The 27638-nt window shown below is 37.5% G+C and overlaps 1 protein-coding gene across 1 annotated transcript; it reads left to right on the top strand.

Moving 5' to 3' along the window:
• The first annotated feature begins 1961 nt into the window (after nucleotides 1-1961).
• On the top strand, nucleotides 1962-27218 carry LOC125240494 (sodium-dependent nutrient amino acid transporter 1-like). The gene is made up of 8 exons (XM_048148388.1): nucleotides 1962-1983; nucleotides 12969-13141; nucleotides 16778-16915; nucleotides 17242-17361; nucleotides 25189-25374; nucleotides 25966-26109; nucleotides 26378-26506; nucleotides 27051-27218. The coding sequence occupies exons 1-8, from the start codon at nucleotides 1962-1964 to the stop codon at nucleotides 27216-27218; spliced, it is 1080 nt and encodes a 359-aa protein (XP_048004345.1).
• The last annotated feature ends 420 nt before the right edge of the window (nucleotides 27219-27638 follow it).

Here is a 27638-nt window from a genome sequence, read left to right as displayed (position 1 = left end):
TGAGCTTTTCCCGGTTCTATTTAACACGTAGGCAGCTGTGTTAACAGCTTCCGCCCACAGACTAATTGGTAAGTCTTTCGATAGCAACATTGTCCTGCCAGCTTCCACTAAAATGCGATTTTCAATTTCAATTTTGCCATTCTGTTCCGCTGTATATGGTATCGAAGTCTGGTGTATTATTCCCTTTGCAGAAAGGAACTCTTTCACATCTCTATTTAGAAATTCTGTTCCACAGTCACTTCTGAAAATCTTCACCCTGTTACCAGTCTCAGTTTCTGCTTGATTAATGAAGTTTTTGACGCACGCCTTTATCTCATCCTTGCCTTTTATGAAATACACTTTCCTGTACTTAGAGTAGTCATCTTTAAATACTACGTAATATCTGGATCCTCCAATTGACGGTTCTTCCATTGGCCCACAAGTGTCCACGTGAATGATCTCACATGTTCTTGTGCTCGCATTTTCGCTGGCTGGGTAGGGCAAGCGGTGAATTTTGCCCTTTAAGCAGCCCTCACATGTATCGATTTGGGTTTTATTTACTTCGATATTGTATTTCTTGAGCACATCTTTCACATACGTCATATTTTGGTGAGCTAACTTTTCGTGCCACTCGTGTAAATCAGCGTATTTAGAACCAGCTACATTGGCTGTACATGTATGTAAAAACCGAAAATTAAAATAATACATGCGTCCACTTCTTTCGGCAATAGCCATCAATTTATTATCTTTATAAAACTTGCTTTCATTTTCGCCGGTAACAACAACATAACCTTTTGACGTAGCACAGAAAACAGAAAACAGGTTGGTTTTCAATTCCGGAACGTGAAGTACGTTCTCTATGTCAGTCTCGATCCAGTCTGTTCCGTTCCAGACTTGCACTGCCATCTGTCCTATACCGTGCACACGAACTTTCGCGTTGTTTCCTACAACTACGAATTTATTGTTAACGCGCGAATACGACGAAAACAGTTCAATGTCACGACACATATGCTCGCTCGCACCTTGGTCGACGAGAAATTTGGTGGTTTGGTAATCTTCACTGTCCATACTATCGACCACAAAAGCATTTCTTTCTTTGCTTTTTCTATAATGACACTGGCTTTTTAAATGTCCCGGCTTATTACAAAAGTAACATTTCAAAACTTGTCGACTATCCTTGTGATGCATATTCTCATTCTTATTGTACCTGCATTCACTTTGGTAATGTCCGACGCGGTTGCAAGAAAAGCACTTAATTGACTTATTTTCCACTTTCTTTGCCACGAAAGCTGACGTCGACGGCAAATTCTTATCTTTTTCTTTTATTCTCTCTTCTTCAATCTGAAGTCTGGCCGCTAAGTTATCATACGTCTGCTTCTCCTCGGGAGCAGACTCCCATGCCGAAACAAAATGATTATAGGCTTCAGGCAACGACATGAGTATCTTAGTTATTACGAATTTATCAGATATGGTTTCGCCAAGCTGTTTCAGCTGGTTCTTCATCTCCTGTATTTTTGATAAAAAGACGGCCATTTGCACACCCTCTTCAAATTTGTACTGGAAGAAGCGCTGTTGAATTATGTGTATAGAAGTTTCAGACTTCTGTTCATACACACTCTGCAGTTTTTTCCACATTTCTGCTGACGTTTCACAAGCCAATATGTGTAACATGACTTCTTCCGTCATTCTTGTCACCATGAGCGCCTGAGCTTTCGCATCTTGCGACTCCCAACGTGCTCGTAGCTTTTCATCTTCTGGCTTCACGGTCGTCCCGTCTACTACTTTAGACAGACCCTGCCCTTTCAGTGACACCGAAGTTTGGAATTTCCACACATTCCAATTTTTGGAACCTTCCAGTTTAATTGCAGTACCTACTGCTCCTGCACTCTGTGAAGAGATCTTCTCTTCTTCCATCCTGTAGGCCCTCCTTCCTTGGTCGAATACTTCGACCAAGTATTCCCTTCCCGGTGCGAAAATTCAAGATGGTCGCCGCCCCGCAAACCGGTATTTTTGAAAATGTTTTGGCGCTACAGTTTTCCCCCTTTTAACCTATATTTTCTTTTCTTTATTTAGTTAGGTGCCTGGGCCCATAACCAGATAAAGGTTGAATAAAAATATAGGTAAAAGTGTATAAATAAATTTATTGTCTTATTAGGACACACAATACGTGGCGCATCGCATCGCCATGACACCCAGAGTGATAGAGTGAGATAGCAAGAATACCTATCTCACATGCATAGACAAACACATATAGAAACTTATTACATTGTTTATCACAACATGGCACTTCCAATTTAGAGTATTGTCGATCAGGAACCCTAGAAACTTACTCTCTTCGCACATGGTCATTGGAAAGTTAGCCATGCAAGGTGGTGGTTGAACCTTTCGACCAGAGAATAACATAACATTCGATTTGGAATAGTTAAGTAACAGTCCATTTGCTGATAACCATGACTGCAATTGGTGGCAAGCGTCATTAATGTTTATTGCCAGCTGGTCATAAGAACTTGCACTAACCAATACAGTCGTGTCATCCGCAAACAATACAGGCAAGCCAGCTTCAATGTTCGACGGTAGGTCATTTACAAATAACAAAAACAAGGCATTTCCAAGGGACGAACCCTGTGGAATACCTATATTTATGCTACCTATGTCAGACTGAATTGACTTGCCGTCAGTGAGTATTTTCACGACTTGTTTGCGGTCTGACAAAAAAGAGGTAAACAGCTCATGAGCTGTACTATCCATTCCGTACATCTTCAATTTCTTCAGCAGTAATTCATGACTAATGACGTCGAATGCTTTTGACAAGTCACACAGTATTGCGGCAATCTTATCCTTATCGTCTAAACCTGTCATGATAGAATCGAATATCCTATACGTCGCGGTGGTTGTCGACATTTTTTGTCGGTATGCGAACTGGTTTTCCGTAAGTAGGTTATTCGATTCTAAATGAGTCATAAGGTGAGACGACAGGATTGATTCTACCATGGTGGGTACTATTGTAATAGGCCTATAGTTGTTGACGTCACACCTGTCGCCCTTACCCTTGAAGACTGGACAGACTCTCGTGTTTTTCAGCACATCTGGATACGTACCAGTTTCAAAGATAATGTTTATGAGGACGACAAGTATGTCGGCAACAACCGGCCACAAACATAGAATAATTTTTGGTGAAATGTCAAAAGCATCAACGGTATTCTCCTTTTTCAACATGAAATGCAAGGTTCTGGTCAATAAATCACGGGTGACGACTGGCAGAGTGTAAGAGGGTATATCAACAGTTTCTAAATGCCTCTTAAGATAGTGTGTTGATTGCTGCGTGTCATTCTGTATGGCGTGATTGCTCCCTATACCTAGAAAGTGTGTGTTAAACGTGTTTGGCAGCTCAGTACTCTTCACATCCATGTTGGTGTTCGGATCGCGTAAACAAATGTGAGTCGATCTTACTTTTGTGCCTATTTCCTCATTAACAATCTTCCAAATTTCCTTCGTTTTATTGCTGCTAGAAGCCAACCCACTCTCAGTGTGATCTCGACGAGCTTGTAACGTAGTGGTCTTAATTATGGAAGAGTAGTGTTCAATACAGTCAGTCAATATGGGATTGTTAGGGTACTGGCGTCTAATTTCGTGAAGGTCATTGTGTTTGCACATTAAGTCTGCCAAATCGTCATTTAACCATGGTACAGTGTTATGTTTTTTATTAGTAGAGGAGTGGAATGAGAATTTGTATGGGGGGGGTCATAATAATTCCCACAGAACCGAAGTTTGGTTTTTTTAGTTCTTTGTGTGTGTCTTTTTGACATACTAAAAATATAGTAAAATATATTTATGCAAAATGCGTTTTTTCGACCGCCAAAAGTTGTATGAAAAATTACTATGGAAAAAAAATCCTAAAATTTAAAAATCGTCTCTGGTATCAACTTATGGGGAATTAGGGGGCAAATTTTTTTATAGCGTTGATGTTTAGCAAAAATATAAATATTTTTCACTATTTTGGTAAAATAAAAAATGATAAAAATCATAAATTTGATGAAAGGAAGTAATTAAAACATAAATTTCAGCAATGTAATTTTTTTCATATGCCCCACACCATGGTAAATACGGGTACGATCCGCCTGGTGATTAACAGTTACGGTAGCCTATGACGCCTGCCAATCTAGAGCCTCCACATGCGCGTTGCTGGCCCTTTAGGGTACCTTTCCACTAGAGATGCGCAACGTGATAGTGTTTGATATCCACCAATCATGTTCACTGTTCACAAAGCGTAGCGCTAGTAGGAACGGGTTCGACTAAGCTGATTGTGGATATCAGAAGCATCCATAACACATCTCTGGTGGAAAGACACCCTTAACAGTCCTCAGATAGCTTGCAGGATAACGCGCGACCTCGGGAGAAAAATCCTCCTAAGCCTACATCGAAAACAGATGCCTTAATCTCGCTGTCCAAGGCTCTAAGTCACGCGGCCCCGGTAGCCCAAAGCGCTGGCTGGACGTCGTGGGAGCGGACATACAAGAGAACAATCTCACGTCTAAGTATGCTGGAGACCGGGCAAAGTGGAGAAGACTGACCGCTAGGCCGGGAAAACGCTAGGTTGAAGAAGAAGAAGCCGCAGTGTGCGACCATATACGGGTCCAGGGTGTGTGGATGCGCAGATTTATGACTAGAAAAACCGATGATTATTAGGTTTTGGTTTTCTCTCGTGTTCGATATAATGCTTTACGACAGTTTTTTTATGGGATGCGACAATTTATATACTTATATTGAACCCCACCAAAATACAAGTTCATGGTAAATACGGTTACCCAATAGGAGGATTTTTCTCCCGCGGACACGCGTTATCCTGCGAGGTAGCTGAGGACTGTTAAGGGTGCCTTTCCACCAGAGATGTGTTATGGATGCTTCTGATATCCACAATCAGCTTAGTCGAACCCGTTCCTACTAGCGCTACGCTTTGTGAACAGTGAACATGATTGGTGGATATCAAACACTATCACGTTGCGCATCTCTAGTGGAAAGGTACCCTAAAGGGCCAGCAACGCGCATGTGGAGGCTCTAGATTGGCTGGCGTCATAGGCTACCGTAACTGCTAATCACCAGGCGGATCGTACCCGTATTTACCATGGTGTGGGACATATGAAAAAAATTACATTGCTGAAATTTATGTTTTAATTACTTCCTTTCATCAAATTTATGATTTTTATCATTTTTTATTTTACCAAAATAGTGAAAAATATTTATATTTTTGCTAAACATCAACGCTATAAAAAAAATTGCCGCCTAATTCCCCATAAGTTGATACCAGAAACGATTTTTAAATTTTAGGATTTTTTTTCCATAGTAATTTTTCATACAACTTTTGGCGGTCGAAAAAACGCATTTTGCATAAATATATTTTACTATATTTTTAGTATGTCAAAAAGACACACACAAAGAACTAAAAAAACCAAACTTCGGTTCTGTGGTAATTATTATGACCCCCAAGGCTATATCTCCTCTACTATATATCTAACCCTCTTAATTGGAAAATGAATGTTCATATAGTATGTCAGTATATTAAATAATTTAGTAAATTTAAAGTTAATGTCAAGGTCAATATTATAAATAAAATTAAAATCATAATTATCAATGTCAGTATAAAACGAATGAAATGCATTTGCATTAAAAAAGCGGCGCTCAATCATACGGCGCTCAATCATCAGACTTTTCCGAAATTGCATAAGTCATGGTTTTATATTTGTTTCGCTTTAGAGATTGCAAACTGATTGATTTGACTTTATTGTCATAATGTTTTTTATAATATGAGGCAGCATTTAACCACGTTTCCCACTTAGTTATTACCGGTCTGGGTGGAAGAGGAATATTTCCACACACTTGCCGAAATAATGTTGTCCTTGAAATTATTTTCAAATATTCGAATGTACTTATTTATTTTGCTACCCTTACTGAGTGCCATGGACTTTGAAAGTTGATATCGATGTTTACTGATGAGTTCAGGTCGCATCATAAGTCGGCACATGGTCGGCACCAGGATAATCTACCCTGGGTTGTTTGTGTTTTCATCTCTTTTGCAACATTAGACTACCAGGTGGCTCTGTTGCTGTATTCTCTGGCATTGCTTCTGTTTCAGGGCCGATCCAGCCAGGAGATTGTTTTTAAATGGATCTCAAATTTATTGCGCTTATTTTGGTCTAACGGTACTCTATACTTGGTCTGGCCGCACCTTTATTTTTTTTAATTTGTGACGTTAGAAGTCAATGACAGATTCAACAGACAAGAGATTGAATGTAACGCCAAACATTAAAATTACAAATAAATCAAGTATAATGTATTTACTATTTTTGAGATGATTTATCAATTTTAAAAACATTGAAAAATGCGCAGGACAAGTAGTTGCCGGTCTGGGAGCAGACTCTTCAGCGATGAAGTAAGTTAATTAAAATATGTACATGTATATTCGAGTAAACATAAATACCTATCCAATTTGTCACCAGATCAGGCCTGTGCATAAAGAGAAGTTATGTTAGGTATATGTTACGAGTATAATATGTTGGTTGCATTATGCTCATACCGGTATTTAACGATTTATCCCTTTCCACAAAGACTAAAAAATTATGTAATGGCTGTAAAACAAGTGGTCATTGGTCATAGAATGGACTTTTGTAATAAAGGTCTAAAGCAATAATACTTTTATTGTTGAACTTTTAAACTACGAACATGATTTGTTGAACCAAGCTTTAACTACTAAGTTAACTCTCATCATCGTAACTGACGCACCTTCGATATGATATTATTATTATGTGTAGATAGGTAAATTTTGTGTTAAACGAATGAGGATTTGTTATTTAATCAAATATTCACGACATAATTGCTATCATATTATGTCGTTCGAGCAAAACATATGTAAATTAAGCTTATTGTTATTGCTAACTAAGAAATTGTCCAAAAACCTTTTTAGTATAGTAACTTTTACTTACTTTTTACTTTAGCTATGTCGAAGTAAAATCTACTTTGTTTCAGGCATTAGACAGGACTTACCATTTCAAATGGAGAAGCATACGAAATATGTTGTATTTAACTTTTACATATAGCTCCCATCCGCCGTTTTATTACCTGTTTAATGTTATAATCAGTAAACCAGGTGTAATATAATATTATTTATAAATTAATTTCATTACCTATACATAGATATCCAATATACATAATTATGTATGTATATTTGTATTAAGTCTTGTGTTTTGGAAGTTGGAAGTGTGTATGCGCGGGCAATGTGAACGATGCGTGATGGTTGCTGCTCCATTTGAAACTATAAGAAAAATATCTTTTCTCAAACATGGTATGAAATATTGGTGTTATGTGCCTTACAATTAGCTGAGAAGTAGGTATGACGTTCCAGGTGCGGCTAGGACAAGAGGTCGATATTGGAATTTCATACAAACCTAGCAGGCTTTTTTAATTTCCAGTCATATGGCCGCTGTACACATGTGGCTAACGGTTCCACCAACCCTTGGTGGAACCCCTTGGCCAAGCGTGTAGAGGGCTACTTGGCCGTATGTTGACAGTTGGCGCAAACGCTGGCCGGCCAACCGACTGGTGTCGGTTTTTTGTCCACACATCAAAGGATCTTGGCACACATGACCAACTGTGTTCACACGTTGGCGCCTCATTCAGTTTGTCGTCATCCGTCCGAGAGGACACCAGTGAAATATTTACGAATATAATAAGTTTATCTATGCCAATAATAGTGTTGATTTTAGGAAATAAAATAAACTTGCAAATGTTTAATGTATTGCCTAAAAAAGATAAATGTGCTTATCAGAATATTCAAAAAATTGTTAATATTTCAAATAATTTAATTTTACTACGGGGTTATTATTTTTTAATTAAATTTTGCTGACAACGTAAATGACCTAGAATTTCCTAGCCTTTTCCATTCCACGTCCATCTTTCATGAAGAGCCAATGCCAAGTGATTGATTCGCCAATGTGTAAGCAGCGGCTCTTATCTTGGCCAAGGGGTTCCACCAAGGGTTGGTGGAACCGTTGGCCACATGTGTACAGCGGCCAATAGATATGTGTGACATAACATCTAGGTATTGAGCCATTAAAAAGAAAACTATAATGGGCTTTACAAACGTGCCGACTGCAAGTGGTAGGTGGGCCTATGCAATATTTAAGTTTTAGTGCGTATTGATACTTAATTGTGTTTTTTTTATTTCTGTTTTTTTATTGATATGTACGAGGTTAAGAGGGCTTTCATGTGGAAAATAGTGAAATCGTAAGCAAGCGTTTAATCATAGGTGCCGTGTGTATTATCAAGTGAAAGGGGCTTTGCGAGTAGTTTACAAATATATATAACATATTATAGCACCTTTTCTACTTGGGCTAACAAATTATAAGAAAATGTCGAGAAGTGGTAATAATTGTGCCAGTGGAGGATAAGTTTTCAAAAAATTGCCAAAAATATACAATAGAAATTTTGAATCACTAAGGCATAACAGCAATTCAACCCCTAACCTCGTGGATCCCTGACAAAATTTTGTGCTTTTGGATTTGGAACTTTCTTTTATTCTTAAAGCCGCTGTACACATGGTCCCAACGGTTGGGCCAACCCGTGGACCAGCCCCTTGGAAAAGCGTGTAGAGGGCAACTTGGCCGTATGTTGGCAGTTGGCGCAAACGCTGGCCGGCCAACCGACTGGTGTCTGTTTTTTGTCCACACATCAAAGGATCTTGGCACACATGGCCAACGGTGTTCACACGTTGGCGCCTCATTCAGTTTGTCGTCATCCGTCCGAGAGGACACCAGTGAAAGATTTACGAATATAATAAGTTAATGCCTATAATAATCTATGCCAATAATAGTGTTAATTTTAGGAAATAAAATACCCAATGTTTAATGTAATTACCTAAAAAAGATAAATGTGCCTACCTATCAGAATACTCAAAAAATTGTTAATATTTCAGATGATTAATTTTATTATGAGGTTATTATATATAAATTAATTTTTGCTGCCAACTTAAATTACCTAGAATTAATTACCTAGACTTTTCCATACTACATCCATCTTTTATGAAGAGCCAATGCCAAGTGATTGGTTCACCAATATGTAAACAGCTTTTCCAAGGGGCTTGGTCCAAGGGCTGGCCCATCCATTGGACCCATGTGTACAGCGGCCATTAAAGTTCAAACCTTAAGGAGGATAAATGCATGACCTTGATAAAGGTTCCATTTAGCATTACGTCTAGTTAGATTAACGTCAGCTTATTTAAAGCATATAGGTTCAATCTAATCAATTGTTTAAATAAATAGTTGGTAATTGCATCTAATTAATGATTTTTTATCTGATACAAAATCAGTCGTAACTCTGAAAGGGATTCAGTGGTAGAGGCATAGGGACTTTTGATCAGGACGGAAAAATCTATATATCTAAATCTCAGAATATTTAACTGAAACTACATTTTCCATACTTTTGGTACGTGGTCCTTTGAATTTTGACATGCTGTCAATAGAGTAAAAAATGCATGATGCATATATGGTTTACTGACGATTCGCCAAAAAACGTTTCCCAAAGTTTCACATCCCAAACTATTATTCCCAAATTATCATTTCCCAAATAAAGGTTTGGCAAAACAACTTATCGCAAATTGACATTTAGCAAAACTTTTTTTGGCAAGTATTTGTTTCCCAAAATATTTACTTGGTCAAATTTCATTTTACCAAATATTATTTAGTCAAAGGTATTGTTAGGCAAAATTTCCATTTCCCAATATATTGTAATTAAATGGCGCACTAGAAATTTGTTTGTTGATTTTATACTTTGTGTCCAAGATTTGTGTGAAATAATGTGTATGTCGTACTTTTTTTCCTCCTGCTGCAAATGTCAAGGATGATATTTTCACTTACATGTCTGGTTACATTTTATTAAAAAGAAACCTTAATTTATGTTTTCAAGACCATTATGTTCTATTAATTTTTAAGTACTTTAAAAAGCCATTTCCAGTTTGCTCACTGTCAACCTAACACGCTCCTCCTCGCTTCGCTCGTCGTCGCACCTAAACTGACCCTGTCGCACACGAGTTTTCTGTTACAATACTAATAAAATTATTACATTACATTTATGCCTTGTAATATTTATTGTCAAACGTGGTTTTGCATGGTGTAATTTGTAGAAACATTTTTTGACAAAAAAATAGTTATAAACATTAAATAAATGTCATATACAAAGAAAAAGTGACCAAGGCCTCCAGTGTTCCGAGCTGGAATCGAACCAGCGTACTCCGCTTACCGGGAGAATGCCTGAACCACTCGGCCATCGGTGCACGAAGGCAAGGGTCGAAATTTCCAAGTATATGACATTCCCGAAGGCTCGTGGCGCCCTCTGGCGTGGCGTGGAAAAAAATAGTTGACAAAATAATTTTGTCCAGTAATTAATTTGACAAAAATAAAGTTGAGCAAACTTTTCTTGTCCAACTGAAGCCTTGGGAATAAAACTGAAATTATCATTTGACAATTTTAAGTTAAATTTGGCAAAAAAATCTTCGGTAAATTAAATTAATCCCGTAGAAATGAAAATGCAAATGCCTAAATATTTTCGAAATATGCGATGTGAAATTTTGACCAAACATGTTTTTGGGATATAAGTTTTGCTATTAAAAACGTTTGCGAAATAAAGTTTTGTCTAAATAAAATTTGACTAAGTAAAATTGTGCCAAATGATAATTTGACCAAACAAATTCATTGCGAAACATACCTTTGCCAAACAATACTTTGGGAAATGAAACTATTGCGATATGATTATTGGGAAATGAAATTTGACGAAACGTTTTTTGGCGAAACGGCAGGACACCTGCATATATATATGTCGCAGTAAGATAGATAAAGCCGTTATATAGTTATAACCCTAGGGATATAATTATATTTCGTAACATAGTTAAACGAAAGCGATTAATTGCTATCTTACTAGGAATATAACTATAATACGTTACTAGTTTAGTCATATAGTTATATGACTGGATTCAGTTTAGTGAAATGATTGTAGGCAGGAGTGCGGCGGTGTGGCGGAGGTATAGTTATAACCCTAGGGATATAATTATATGCCGTAACATAGCTAAACAAAAGCGATTACCATCTTACTAGGAATACAATTATAATACGGTATTTAGAATTGCAAACGGGACTTAATCGCGTATTACTATGTATTAAGTCCCGTTTGCAATTTTAAATATGTGTAAAAATCGTGAAATTTGAAATCAGTGTTTTATAATACGTATAGCGGGACGATTTGAAATAACAACACCGTCACTGACGTTAGAACAAAGTTTTTTTTGTATCGAACATAGTACACAAGGTTTGGTAACTAAACAAACGAATCCAAGCTATATTCGTTAAAACGTAACAGTTAGGGCATGCTCCCGGTATTTCCCGGTTCTTGATTTCCCGGGAAATCCCGGTAATTTTATGGTGGCGAAAGAACCGGGACAAAAATTTAGGATCCGGTGCTCCAAGTTCTTTTCAAAATATCCGATATATTAATTTTTTTAAATTGTATCTGCATTTGGATTTGTGCGATGGCAGTTTTAATTTAATCTGACAAGATAAACATGATATTTATCGCAAATAGTGCAATTTGCAGCACTACACTGCTACAATTATACTACTGAACTTATTCCTGTAATATAACTATATTACTTAACTAGAGACGTATTATAATTATATCCCTAGACTAAGTTTAATCCAGTGATATAATTATATAACTAAACTAGTAACGTATTATAATTACATTCCTAGTAAGATGGTAAGGAATCGCTTTCGTTTAGCTATGTTACGGCATATAATTATATCCCTAGGGTTATAACTATACCTCCGCCGCACCGCCGCACTCCTGGATACAATCATTTCACTAAACTTAATCCAGTCATATAATTATATGACTAAACTAGTAACGTATTATAGTTATATTCCTAGTAAGATAGCAATTAATCGCTTTCGTTTAACTATGTTACGACATATAATTATATCCCTAGGGTTATAACTATATAACGGTTTTATCTATTTTACTGCGACATATACATCACTATGCATTTAAGGGTTAAGTAAACGTTGCAGATTAATTTCGTACCAAAAATAACTTCGATGTTATGTAGATTATCATTATTATCAAAGCAATTGTCACTTAATTTTAGGTAATTTCTGAAAAAATGTCTTTCCCTCATTTACTCTATTTCAAAAACTTATGGCCAAAAAGTGGTCTGAGAAGATTGGAATACAGGATAAACGACTATACGTAATAATTATAAATTTACCAGTTTCAGTATTTTCAGAGTTTTACGCGGGTTTTCCTAAACGTGCATCAGAAAAAATCATAATTAATTTTGTGAGTTAGTTTTCAAAGATAAGATATCCTAATTGAGACTTGAACTAAATATATCCTAGATAACGGAAAGTGTAATATTTCTAAAACTATCAATTTCGCGTTATTTTGACTTTTTTGTTGAAAGCAGCCTCAGTAAAAGGGCAACGAAAATTTGAATATTTTTGCGCTACGATGCACCGTTTAGGAGATAAATTAAAGTTTTTATTTTCAGTAGACTTTTATTTATAGGTATTAATTCCATACCATGTTTGAGAAAAACACTATACACACATCCTCCTTGCGTTATCCCGGCATTTGCCACGGCTCATGGGAGCCTGGGGTCCGCTTTAACAACTAATCCCAAGATTTGGCGTAGGCACTAGTTTTATGAAAGCGACTGCCATCTGACCTTCCAACCCGAAGGTAACTAGGCCTTATTGGAATTAGTCCGGTTTCCTCGCGATGTTTTACTACCACTATGCCATACCTCGGCGGGAAATATGGGGTTGCTGGCCGAATACATATAGACAGACGAGCGAACCGTCGGCCTTTTGTCCCGGCCTCTGTAGTAATATACTATTATTCACGTGGTGAAAAACTTACTCCGATTACTTATTATTATATTTTATTTTCAGTGACGATATTTCATTTTACAGCCTTTGCACTACTGATTGGCATGACATATTTGTGTGCGGAACTATTTATAAGACAGTACACGCAACGTTTAGATTGGGATCAAAACTTATGTCCAGTTTTGAAAGGCATAACAGTGTCGTTAATTTTGCAATATACCTTATTTTGTTTACTGGTAAGGGTTTTTTTATGTTATGAAAATTTTAATAAATATACTTGTAATATTTTTTTTTTATGTATGAGGAGGTAGCGTAGTGACCCAGTTATTGGAAGGTGTGGTAACAAGTAATAGGCTACTAGACTCGTATCGAATTTGGCACAACATTATATGATTAGGTAGCTATTTCTGTGACGCGAAATTCCGCAGAAATGCAATCTATCTCTATCGCTCTTGCGTATTGGCGCGACAGAGCCAGACTGCATTTCTGCGGCTGCCAATACGCAAGAGCGATAGAGATAGATGGCTACGAAAGAGATATTATCTAAGCAAATGTAAAATATAGTATAAAAAATAAAAATAAATATATAAGAATAGTCCTTAAGATACGCAGGTGATGGTGCACGTTATATGGCCAGCAGCTTCGCTAGCACACCAATATGGGCGACCTGCACTCGCCATGCCAATGACTCTCTGAGCACTATTTGCATGAGCTCTAGGGACGTCTTGCAACATTGTGCAACGCCAAGCCCCAGAGAACTCCTTCAAGTAAATGTGACGTCCATACACATATTTTACACGTAAGTTGATTTCACTTAAACTAATGCTAATGCTTGAATATAAACTATCATGACTTAATTTAATGATTATACGAGTAGGTGGTAGGTACCTAATTTACAAAAAAGTGTTAAAAAATCTGGAATATTATATACTTATAAAAATAGCATATGTCGCTGTAGTTATCCATGTTACTGTACAACTTATGATTTGACAGGAAATATATGAAAAGTAATTTAAGAGGCGCTTGGACGTGGAGATTTTTCGTCGTTGCTGTAATGTGGGCACTTAATTTTTGCCTCACGACAATATCAGACAGCGTGGTTTTGAAGGTAGAGTCTGAAAAAGTTAACTGCGTACAGTGTGCAGTGGGTAGTTGTGTATAGAGGTAGATACTATCATTATGTTATGACTATGAGTAAGTTTAGAAATTATTGAGTACTTTATTTTCTCTATCAGAAACGCCAGGTCATGTGAAATCCTAATTGAAGGCAAAAATGTAAAATCTAATAAAATAATGCGTTTTTGAAAAAAGAAAGAAATCAGGAAGGGAGCGGGTGATGCTAAATGTGTAAAGTCGCCGTCAACAGAATTTGCGAACAATGTAAACAAACCTTGTGTTCAAAATTCCTTTAATTTCCATTCTGACTTCAAATACTGGCTTAAAAATGTTTTATTCAGTCAATTCATAACACACCATGATCCTAGACCATTAAAACAATAAAAGAGTGGTGGAATATGGATATTGTATTGTATTTATTGTCTACATGTACAGTACAGTGATGCATCAAGTTACATGGTGTTGGGAATAATGTCTAGAGATAGTACATGTTACCCTGTGAGGGCATTACAATGTCTTATATCTATACTTATGAACTATGGTATTTCATATCAATTAATTAGGTAAATGGTTATTTATTAATTACAAATATTATTGCTAGTCTCATGCATATTATTATTATATAGTCAATTTTTAATTCATTCAATTTAAATGTTGATCATTTAGGAATTCATCTATGCTATAATAGCATTTTTCAATCAGTAAGTCTACTAGCTTTTTTTTGAATACACTGTCTTTGATCTCAGTCGACATACTGTGGTGTAATTTATTATATATTTTTATAGTACATGGGGGCTGTTTTTATACATGGCTAGTTTGCAAGTTGGTAAAGCTAGTAAATTTTTACATCTTGTGTTGCTGGCTACTAGATCCTTGCGCATTTCATATAGGTGTAAGTGTTTCCTTACAAACATGGCTGTTTCCAGGATGTACATATTATAGATAGTAAAGTAAAGTGAGCAATTTAAAACATTCTGGTACATGTATGTTTGCCAGAATGCGAATGCATTTCTTTTGCATTATAAAGAGATCGTCGACATCCACGCTGGCTCCCCATAGTGGTATGCCATATCTTAGCCACGAATAGGCATATGCGCAGTATACGGAAAAGGCGCATTGCAGGTCAGTAGTTCGTTTTATTGAACATAATGCATATATAAATTTAGCGAGTTTTGTTTTTATATTACTATTTACTAATGTGGTCTTTCCAGTTTAGATGTGTGTCTATTGTAAGGCCGATAAGAGTAAATTCGTTAACTATATCGATAGGATAATTATTTCTAGATAAATTTATATTTAAAGGTTTCTTTTGAAATGGTTTAAATTGGATGACCTTTGTTTTTTTATAATTTATTTCAAGGTTATGATCACTTAGCCAGCTCGAAACAGACTCTAATATGGCTTTTAGGCGAGTATTACAATCCTGGTCATTAGTAGTATCGAAAAATATGGATATATCATCTGCAAACACTACACATTTATCATTTATGGCCTTTGGTAGATCGTTTATTTACGCAATAAATAGTATTTCAACCATTCAGTTTGTTTATATTGTTCGCAATTTCTATTGACGGCGACTTTAGTCATTTAGCATCGCCTGCTGTCTTCCCCAACCCTAGCGTCGTAGAGACATGTGATTCAAAATATTAGATTATAGTAAGATACTGTGGTTAAATAATGATTTCTTTTTTAGCGAGCCCGAAAGCGTCTACATTAAAAAAAGATTCAAAAATATTTTAACATGGCGTTAATCGAGCGCGTCAGATATTGGTAGTCTCAGTCACGTCACATATCCCTGCTATCAAGGGTATGTTAAGCTATTGGTTTATATAAGAAGGGTGATCAATTGATCATACAAAATAAAATAAAAAATACTCGAGCGCGTCAGACATTCAAAGAGAAAGTTACGGTGCTCTCACACTGGACTGTTATAAATGTTAACATGGTGTGACAGGAACAGTATTATTTTGCTAATAGTTTTTTTTTCAACACAAACTTTCCTTAAATTCTTAAGGTTGATTTTTATACTCGTATATGTGTTAGAAAATACTGTTAGGAATTGATAATTGTCATTTCCTGACCATTCCCACCGGCCGTAACTTTTAACAGACGCTTGAAAATCTCTAACTTATCCTAATTTTGCAAGCTACGGCCGGCGGAAATAATCAGGAAATGACAATTATCAATTCCTAACAGTATTTTCTAATACATTATTCAAAAATCAGTCTTGAGAATTTAAGGAAAGTTAGTGTTTAAAAAAAAACCTTAGCAGGAAAGTGGCCGACGGGCCGAACTAGCTAGTATGTAGTCATTAAACGTCGACACAAACTACATTATCCCAAAGTTTCATCTTTGTTAAGAAGAGGAGAAGGTCTGGCGGCTCTGGGCTCTGAGTCTAGTAGGAAGAAAGTATCCCCCTTGTTTTGATCTGACGCGCTCGAGTAACCAAAAATATCCCCTCATTGATGGCTCTCTTACTGAAGCTTTCACGTATTATGCTTGATAGGTACTTCTGAATAATAATATCATTGCTTAATTTCAGGTTTACAAATATTTAGTTCTGGTGAAACATGTCACCAGTGTTATAACTTTAATATATCTAGCAATATCTACCGACAGAGTAAAGGAAGCTTTTTATGAAATGATGAATATTAATTCAAACTATTCAATTGTGAGTCCACCATCATAATCAAATCCACGTACGACTACTTTATACTTATACGTTAATATACTTACACTAACTGTGATATTTTCAGAGTGAAACAATAATGTATGTCTCATTGGTTTATGGTATTGGCATGATCGGCGTCCAGGATTTTGGCAGTATCTCGCCTTTCACAATGACTGACAACGCCGTAATAATATTTACTGTCTTGTTTATTCTTCTTTCTGCAGTAAGAACTATGATTGTGAATATACTTTTATTGGAATTAAAAGGCTGCGTGAACTTTAAAAGTGGCAATGTTGAATCATGGCATTATATATATTTTGTTTTGTTGCCATTAGCGACAGAGTTCTTATTTGGCCAAAAATTAATGAATATAGCTTTATACATGCACGTGCTGATGGCAGAACTTCCGTGTTTGGTAAGTGTGTAGTTTATTTTCGAATAGTTGTATCGACATAATATGACTATTGTAGCAGTTTTCACACGGTTGTATACGACGAACCTTTTAGAAAAGTTGATTTTATTATGAATAAGTCAAATATTTGATTTCAGGTGTTGTATTCATTAACAGTAACTAGATTAATACATAGTGAATTTCCATCAATGAAGTTCATTTACATTCAGGGACTAATTTGCATTTTTGGGTTTATATTGTCGGTTCCAATTTTATTGGTAAGTTGTTTTTCTTACTTACTTCTTACCTTTACCAGACCAGGTTTTTGCATCATAGCCAGCATTTATCTATTTACATAGGGGTAAGTCCAAGTGATTCAGATGAATATGAAGTGTTGATGGATAGTCTTTGACACTTGACAACTATAATATTTCATTACAGTTCACTGTGAGTCAACTAAAATAATTTCAAAAATAGGATGTCATACAAGTTTTATACTAATTTTCGATACATGGCAAATTTATCTGCATCTGAAACACATTTTTTTATCTGTCACTTTATTGGCCAATCAGAGACAGTTATTACAAATTGGTTGTCAGGAAATTAAATTTTGATACAGCGGCGACCGTCGCTATTAACAATAACTTGAATGATGATATTGTTCGTCTATTGATAATGAAGATGGTGACTCATAGAAAATATTGTATACAATAGTGATATAATCAAGCTTTTCACTCTCGTACCGTACTATTAGGCCAGTCAGCAAGCTTAGTGGCCTAAACATGGTACTCGACTGAAAAGCTCTCTATTATATCACGATTGTATAAAATACTATTGAATTTCGCCTTAGTTCGGAAATAAAAAGAAAAAAATAACTTATTGTTTTTAAGTAAAAACATGTATTTTGGTGGCATACCCAAATACCTATACGCGACCAAATACTATGGCGGCTTAAATATATGGGTTATCGGTCCTACATCCAATGTCGGATCTAATACTGAGAAAACGCACTAAGAGGGAACAGTGGTTCTATGGATGTCAAGGTGTATTTTACCAGAAAGTATAGACATTGATATAATGTGGATCCCTATTTAGCACACTCAACGAAGCCTACCTCATCGGAAATAATTCGTGTATAAGCGAATTTTGGTATAATTGTAGGGAATGGTGTCTTAATCCACATACTCAAAGTACTCGGGGGTGGGGGTGGAGATAACGGGTGGAAGGGGGTGTAAAGGTCCCTTATTTTAGTTTTTCGTGAATACCTCTTAAACTGTGCCACGTAGCAAAAAATGTTCTAAGACACAAGTAATCTTCAGAAAATTCTCTACAAAAAAAGTATATACACTTTTTATCTGGGATCAATAGTTCATGAAATATGGAAAGGAAAAGATAGACAGAAAAGATTTTTTTTATAATGCAAGTGTGATGAAAAACACTGTGTGTAACTCGGGAAGTATGAATATTACTAACTCGAGTCTTTAAATCGCTCCGGCAAGCCAACTTACTCTCGTTAGTATTATTCAACTTCCTCCCCTTGTTGCACAATGTACTATTGTTGTCCATCTTTTCCCCTCCATATTTCATGTACTATTGATCCCAGATAAAAAGTGTACATACTTTTTTTAACCGTCGCCTCAGATCTCTCAAGAAGGACGATTCTCAAGTCGTCTGTATGTTTTTTTTTTATGTTTGTTCCTCGATATCTCCGTCATTACTGGACCGATTTTGAAAATTTTTTTTTCATTGAATGTATATGCATACAGATTAGTCCCATTTTTCTCAAGACCCAGTTCTGATGATGGGATCCTGGAGAAATCGAGGGAACTTCTCAAATCTGAAAGACATACATATGGCGATTTTTGCGTTTTTAAAGGAACAGCATGCATTTACGTACGGAACAGTGACATTTGGTGCAGTGAACTCCTGATGATGGTCAGAACGTAACTCCTCAAATCTGAACGGTACGCTTATAGTGACTTTGGTATTTTTATAAAAACAGCATGCACTTACGTCCAGAACAGTGAAATTTGGTGCAGTGGAACTCCTGATGATGGTCAGAACGGAACTGCTCAAATCTGAACGGCACGCTTATAGTGACTTTGGTATTTTCATAAGAACAGCATGCACTTTCGTCCGGAATAGTGACATTTGGTGCAGTGGAACTGCAGATGATTGACAGAACCGAACTCCTCAAATCTGAACGGCACGCTTATAGTGACTTTGGTATTTTTATAAGAACAGCATGCACTTACGTCCAGAATAGTGACATTTGGTGCAGTGGAACTGCGGATGATGGTCAGAACCAAATTCCTCAAATCTAAACGGCACACTTATTTTTATAAGAACAGCATACATTTAAGTTCAGAACAGTAACATTTATTTAGTTACATTTGTTAAGCATATTGACTTTTCAAGTCAAATTTTGTCAAGCTTCGATTTCTTATAATCGGATTCATGAGGAATTGAGGAAACTCTTCAAACCTTACCGGTATACGTATATTGATTTTTGTTGCCATCAAATAATTAAAGAATTAAAAGCAGTTTAAAAAAATACCTACACATTTCTACATAATCCAATATTCGCAAGTAGCTTTCACCAGAACCCCAAAGGCGGCGGTTTTTTTTTCTTAAAAATTATGTAGAGAATTTTATGAAGATTACTTGTGTCTTAGAACATTTTTTGCTACGTGAGACAGTTTAAGAGGTATTCACGAAAAACTAAAAAAAGGGACCTTTACACCCCCCTCCACCCGTTATCTCCACCCCCACCCCCGTGTACTTTGAGTATGTGAATTAAGACACCATTCTCTACAATTATGCCAAAATTCGCTTATACACTTGTAACGGTCGGTCACACTTGAACGTACTTTGAAATAAATATGTGTAATTAAGACACCATTCTCTGTTAGTGAAGTACATAACTCTATGCCAAAATTCGCTTATACGAAGCCTCCGCGCCACCGCAGCGCTGTCCGCGCTCCAATCAGCGGCCTACCGCGCCAGCTGTTACACCACTGAGTAGGCCACCGCCAGCGAAACCGATGGCTCCTGTCCAGCTGAATGTAAAAAAGCCCCAGACGCGTAGCGACAATGACGGATGGCAAACTTTCAGACAGAAATCAAATCCACCGAAACGAGCCGTCATAACCGGCAAGGGTTGTATAGATGACGAATTAAAGACCGTTGAGCGAGTGCGTAAACTACACGCTTGCTTTTTCAAGCCCGACACGACGCCGGAGTCTATTATACATTTTATGAATAAAAAACAACCAGGCGACTATCATGCCAATAAATTAAAATTGTCACATAAACATTACGCATCCTTCTCAATTACAGTGCCGTGCAGCTTATTTGAGTATTTTATGCTGGCGGAGAATTGGCCACTCGGTACCGAAGTTAGCGAGTGGTTTCGGCACGGCGCCGGGCGCGCGGGGGCCGCGTCCAGCCGCCGGCGTCGCGACGCCGACACCGACGCCACCGCCGCCGCCGCCGTCGTCGTCGAGCAGAAATCAGACCGCCGACAATAACAGAGACCACTTAATCTTATGCCACCAGAACATTAGGTGTTTAAATAACAAAACCAAAAAGTTAGAAGTGCTACTAACAAAGGAGTTATTTTGTGATTTGCTTATTATCTCCGAACATTGGCTTCAGAGCCAGGAATTGGTATCGGTAACACTTAATAACTTTAACTTAATTTCCCATTTCTGTAGGTCAGCGGTGGGCCACGGTGGAAGTTGCATATACGTTCGTACCGGCATTAAGGTAGTAAACAAACAAGACTATTGTGATTTAGCGATAGAACAACTATTTGACGTCTGTGCCGTACAACTTGTCACAGAAAATATATTGATAGTAGGGATATATCACTCGAATCAAACTGACGATATGGCTTATTTGAAACAATTTGATAAATTACTCACTAAAATATGTAATGATGACCTTGACACAGTCATTATGGGTGACATCAACATTAATTTGTTCAAAAATTCGAAATCGCAAAAAGAATTAGTCGACACTTTATCTAGACATAATTTCTATCAGTTGGTCGATTTCGCGACGCGGGTGGCGGGTGATTCCGCAACGCTACTGGACCATGTCTACACCAACCTCCCCCAACAGCGCGTGGCGAGCGTCGCGAGCGCCGCGACGCACCTCAGCGACCACGACGCGCAGTGTGTGCGATTGACGCGTACCTCGGCACCTTTGCCGAAGTTTGTGGAACGACGGTCGATTACCAACGCTAATAAAAATAATTTTGTATCTGCACTCGAATCTATAGACTGGCCTGAGGTGGTAGAACGGTCCGGGAGCGATTGTAACGTACTTGCAATATCATTATTAAACATTATAGTCAACAAGTTTAACATATGTTTTCCCATTAAAAAACAACCTTATTTAAAAAATTGCAATACCTGGATTGACAACGATCTCTTAAATTGTAAAAACCTACTCTTTGATATACTGCATATGAAAACAATATTCCCGGACAACGCAGAGCTCATCAGTACCGCCGAACTTTACTCTAAAAAATATAATGCAATGCTCAAGGACAAACGAACAAAATACTACTCTGATATGATCCGCGACCACACAAACAAATCTAAATGTATGTGGAATATAATATCTACGGAACTAGGAAGGCGAGACCGCGCGAGGGTTGACTTTACAGATTTGCTGCGGGACACCGACGGGAAGGAGTTCGTTTCTAAGGAAGCATTGGTCGATGCGATGAACATAGAATTCACGACGGCCGCCAGCAGGTGCGGCGCGCCGCCGGCTGACGTGACGCGCGCGCGCGCCGCGCTGCTGGCCGCCGCGCCTGAGGCTAACTCTTTTCACTCCAGGAGAAATAGTGTTACTATTAAACAAACACATATCTCCAAAAAACAGTGCAGACGTCTACGGCCTATCACCTAACCTACTTCGATCAGTCGCCCAACCTATCGCACCAATAGTAGCCTACCTATTTAACGCCTGTATCAAGGAAGGTACGTACCCTACGCCCCTGAAAAGAGTTAAAATATCACCTCTTTATAAAGGTAAAGGGAAGAAGTCCGATATGAAATCGTACAGACCGATATCCCTGGTCCCTGCCATCAGTAAAGTGCTAGAGGTAGGTTTAAATAAAAGACTCCTTTCTTTTATCGAGCAACGCAATATAATGACGGAGAGACAGTATGCATATAGGGGCGGGCGTGCCACCACCGACCTGGTGCGCGAAGTGCTGTGGCGCGTGCTGAGCGCGCGCGAGGCTGGCCAGCAGGTAGCACTGCTATGCTGCGACCTCTCGCGCGCGTTCGACACCGCAGACCACCAGCTTATAGCCAACAAACTGAGGTTCTACGGTGTCCGCGGTCCGGTCCTGTCCCTACTTACATCTTTCATGTCACAGCGCTCGCAAGTCGTCGTTGCAGTTAACGGGAGCATCAAATCATGTGAGATGACGAATGAGATCGGCGTACCACAGGGCTCGTGTCTGTCGAATACATTGTTTAGTCTACTACTCAATGACCTGCCTACTGCAATATCCGATGCGGAGATTTACATGTATGCTGACGACGTGGCGGCCATAGTCACTGCGCCGACCACACGAGAACTGGAATGCAAATTAAACTCCGTAGTACGGAGGCTTGAGGCATGGTTTCGGCAGAACGGCTTGGCCTTGAATAGAGACAAAACGTGTTACCTCTCATTCCAGCTCAACGGCATGGCACCACCGTCGTACTCAGTCAATGCTGAACAAACTGCGTTACAAATGGTACAATCGGCGAAACTACTAGGTTTCCAGATTGATAGCGGTCTCACATGGGACCATCATATAGACGGCATGTGCTCTAGGCTTGGGCGTGCATGTTTCGCACTGGGTCGTCTCGCAGGCACCGCTTCTCGCAGCGTCGTGTTGTCATGTTACTTCGCGACCATCCATAGCCTCATCACCTACGGCGTTGAGCACTGGGCGCGGGCTGCTGACGCCGATCGCGTCTTCAGGATGCAGAAAAAGGCGATTCGGGCCATCGCGGGCGTGCCTGGGGACACTTCGTGCAGAGAGTTATTCCGAGAGTTGAACATCTTACCACTTGCCTGCGAATACATCTTCCAAATAGCTCTCTTTACACATAAAAAGGTAGAGACTATTTATTCGTCATGTCTTCGAGACATTAGGTACGGCGTCCCCCAAGGGAGTATTTTAGGTCCCCTTTTATTTATAATATATATCAATGACCTCCCGCGAGTAACAACGCATCCAACAATTTTATTTGCAGATGACAGTACAATTATTTTCTCTGATAGTCCACCAGATACTATAGAATCTGATATCAATACAACTTTAGAGTCCACTATCGAATGGCTTGACAGAAATAACCTTCATATTAACCTGGCCAAAACATATATAATGAATTTTAAACAGAGATGTAAAAATCTATTGGTTCCAGTAGCAAAATTTAACAACTACATAATCTCAGAAACGGACCATACAAAATTTCTCGGTTTAACATTAGACAATAATCTTTCCTGGAAACTTCAAACCGAAAATGTCTGCAAAAAGTTGAGCCAATATTCGTACACTTTGTTTATGCTGCGTAAAATAGTGAATCAATCAACAGCTTTGACAGCTTATCATGCATACGTTTCCTCAACGCTCAGATATGGCGTTATTTTTTGGGGAAACTCTACTAATCGTGAACTCGTATTTCGAGCACAGAAAAGGTGTTTACGATCTTTGTGCGGACTACAATATTTAGAACCATGTAAACCCTTCTTTACTGATTTGAAAATTCTTACATTTCCTTGCCTATACATATTCGAAATCGCTTTATTTGTTAAAAGTAATCCACACCTCTTCAAATATTTCTCTAGTGAGAGACGATGTGATAAAGTGATAGGTATGCCATCAAAGACCAAATTACTTTCAAAAAGTATTATAGGAATGGCACCAAAAATTTTCAACAAATTACCAAAGACAATTCGAGGTAAAGAGGGTCTGAATGAATTTAAACAAGCTTTGAAAATGTACCTGATAGAAAAAGCCTACTATTCGATCAATGAATTTATTAATGAATGTAATGAATGATTGCACAATCTTATGTCTCTATTGTTATTATTATTTTATTTTCAATTTAAATACTGTTATTGCTTGACATGATTATATAAAGTTACTTTTGATATTTCCAATTTGTTTATTAGTCAGTTTAGTTTAATTTTATGCATGTAAATGTGTTTAGCATAAGTATTTTTTATATCGTACGCCGAAAGGCACACCATGGTCGGACTTATAATGTAAACTGACACCTATTGTAATGTATGTAACCCATGATGACGAAATAAATGAATTGAATTGAATTGAATTGAAAAACTGCGAAACGTTTAGACGCCGGGGTGTGAACATATCCCGCGCAATGCGTAGCAACAAACTCGCTCATCAACTCGTCACCCCCGCTCATAAACTACGAAAATCGGAAAGGTCGGTATACATCTCGGGCGCGTCAATATATAACAGACTACCTAACCAAATAACAAATAATGCAACTTCTACGGTGGTCTTCAAAGCTAGATTACGGAAGTGGCTTCTCTGTCATAGTTTTTATTCCGTAAATGAGTTTTACGAACTGCCTACTGTATAATTTCTATTCAATTATTACTGTGTATGTGAATCAAATACTTCATTAATGTAATGTCCAATGTATTTTTAAACAATTATAATCAAATGTTTATACCTGACATCAACTGACATGTAACTTGGCGTTATCAATAAACTATTGTATTGTATTGTATTGTATTGTATTTCCCCCGACAGGCAGTTAAGTGTTCGTTGGGCGTGCTAATTTCAATATTCAAATAAATATCAAGTGCGCGTTTATGCGGCGGCTACCTATGTGTACAAGATTTATTTTAGTTGACAAAGCTACCGCTTTTTTCAAATATGCTATTAGTGCTCTTACTATCTATATTCATCTTTAATTTACTATGTATTTAAGATAAAATAATCCGGTTATACCGAACCTAAGTAATAATTACACATATCTGTTTTCTTTACAGTATTTTATTTAAATATACGAAATAATTTCATCATTATTTTCTAGGTTGATCAGTATCTTGAGAAAATAAGAACCGGATTAGTTAATGGATTGCATATTACGATACTGTTTTTGGGAGGGTTGAGAATGGCTATTATCATGTGGATATACGGAGTTAAAAAATTCTCAACAGATATACACTTTTGGCTTGGGTTTAGCCCGACAAAGTTCTGGACTGTGTGCTGGTCTATTCTTCCAGCGATGTTGTGGGTTAGTTTTCCGTAACTATCGTTTTAATATGTATCCGCCTCTAATTTTATGAGCATTTTTAACATTAAAGAGTCTTTTGGTACCTATATATTTATTAAAAAGTAATTTATTTTAGTCTTTTTTTAATCTAGAGCATCATGTTTAAATTGAAAATATTTTATTCTTTGTTCGCCGTCTTTATGATGTCATGTCACATCATCTATCCCTATATTTTTTGCGCTTGTTATCTCATAATAGGCATAAATATATATTATTCATAGTTGTCAGAAGATAATACTGTTATGCATTTATACCATTTATACCAATATCCAAGACGACATGAGCTAAATCGATAATCAACTTCATATCATCATCCTCCTTGCGATATCCCGGCATTTTCCGCGGCTCATGGGAACCTGGGTCCGCTGTGACAACTAATCCCGAGATTTGGCGTAGGCACTAGTTTTAACGAAAGCGACTGCCATCTGACCTTCCAACCCAGAGGGTAACAAGGTCTTATTGGAATTAGTCCGGTTTCATAGCAAAAGAGATTTACCTACCCGAGTTTGAAGTTAACCGATAGGTAGGTACATATTTTTTTACATTTTACAGATAGCTTTTAGTTGCTTAATGTACGAACTTGCACAGGGGGAATGTGACGTCGTAGCACGTTGTACATTGGCATGGTTCCTGATTTCAGCTGGCATGACGTTTGCCTTTCAGACAAGGATTCTAGTAATTTACGCCATGAAAAATGTATGTACTCGTACTTGGTATTTATATTTGGTAAAATTAACCGAAATTACATGCTATTAGAATGGAACAGCTACAAATACGAAAAATCTAACAGGAATGAAACGCTACCTGATAAACAACTCATTTAGTGGGTTGTTTACAGTTTTTTAAAATTAGTACCTAAAAGTGCAGTGTAGAAAAGATATCCTCATTTCTATGTCAATTTTGCGTTTTGTATCAGCACAAAGGCAATAAAATCGTAAATATACAAATGTTACAAATTTCGCAGAATTTAATGGGAGCCTTTCGAAATAATAAGAAGTATGGACCGTTTGATAAGCGTGATCGTATGCGACGGCGGCAGTATGACGTGTCTATAGATGATCGGCAATGTTTTCACGACTGTCTAGCCTTGGATGTAAGTACCTATCTCTGGTCTATCAGCTGCAAAAGTGCATGGAGAAATTATGAATGAATTCATTGATAAGTTCGCCATCCACTTTTGCAGCTTATAGTACCTATGTCTTAAGTTTGCGTTCGCTTTTTCCTTTACCTACTAATAAAATGGGTATCATATTGGATCGTTCCATTCGTTCCAAATTTATTTCAACCCTCAATAGGGTCCCACAGATGAAAAGGTTAACTAAACAAAAGTGATAGCCGGAACTAATTATAGAACTTACTGATAGAGAATGTATATGGTACACTGTTTCTTTGTCCAATAAAAACTAAATAATTAATTGGCACAGGAAAACTTAAACACTGAAATTAAATTATAAAAAATAATGCCTTTTTTGCCGAATTCCTTCTCGTACGTTGCAGTTTACAATTTATAATTGGAATGTTATTCATTCAGTAGAATTTTTCTACAACGGGATACGGAAGGCTAAAATAAAATGGTATTAGCCGTCATTAATTTATCAGTTTAATAAGTTCCTTATATTATTAATGTGTGGTTTTAGGAAGACACCGAGTGTAATCATATGCCGCTAATGAATATGGCAGAAGGCCTTTCAAGTGTTGACTCGCAAATCACACTTATGCAAATGTACGAGTCCGCACCATCAAGAGCGGAAAGTGTTATTACTATTCTAGAAATGAAACCTGAGACAAAGGAGAAGCAGGCTTAACGATTACATTAAAAAATGCCACCATTCGAGAACGAACAAACTTACGCGTTTTAATGTAATATGTAGTTAAAACGTGGAGAAGCGGAAGCCACCACTTTCACACGACAGATTCGTGTGCGGTACGATGTGCTCTGTATATTCGTTTGGAGATATCTATTTGATGACTCTTGTCTATGTTTCTTCAAAATTATGTTCGGCGGTTCACAACAAAACACGAGGAGGCGAAGTTACTGTTTCATACCACGGGTTTATTTCATTCTGATCCAAATTATACTGTACTAAGTTGTACCTGCAGCGCCGGGCGTTAACCGATGGTACTGTAACTGATAACAGCAGCGTACACGTTAATTAAACACTGAAACTTTATTTGTGTTAGTGATATAAGCATCATTACAACTAGAGTATTTATGCTAGGTACTA

This window comes from Leguminivora glycinivorella, chromosome Z, assembly GCF_023078275.1.
Source record: "Leguminivora glycinivorella isolate SPB_JAAS2020 chromosome Z, LegGlyc_1.1, whole genome shotgun sequence".
Lineage (NCBI taxonomy): Eukaryota > Metazoa > Arthropoda > Insecta > Lepidoptera > Tortricidae > Leguminivora > Leguminivora glycinivorella.
This window is presented reverse-complemented; position numbering and strand designations above follow the sequence as displayed.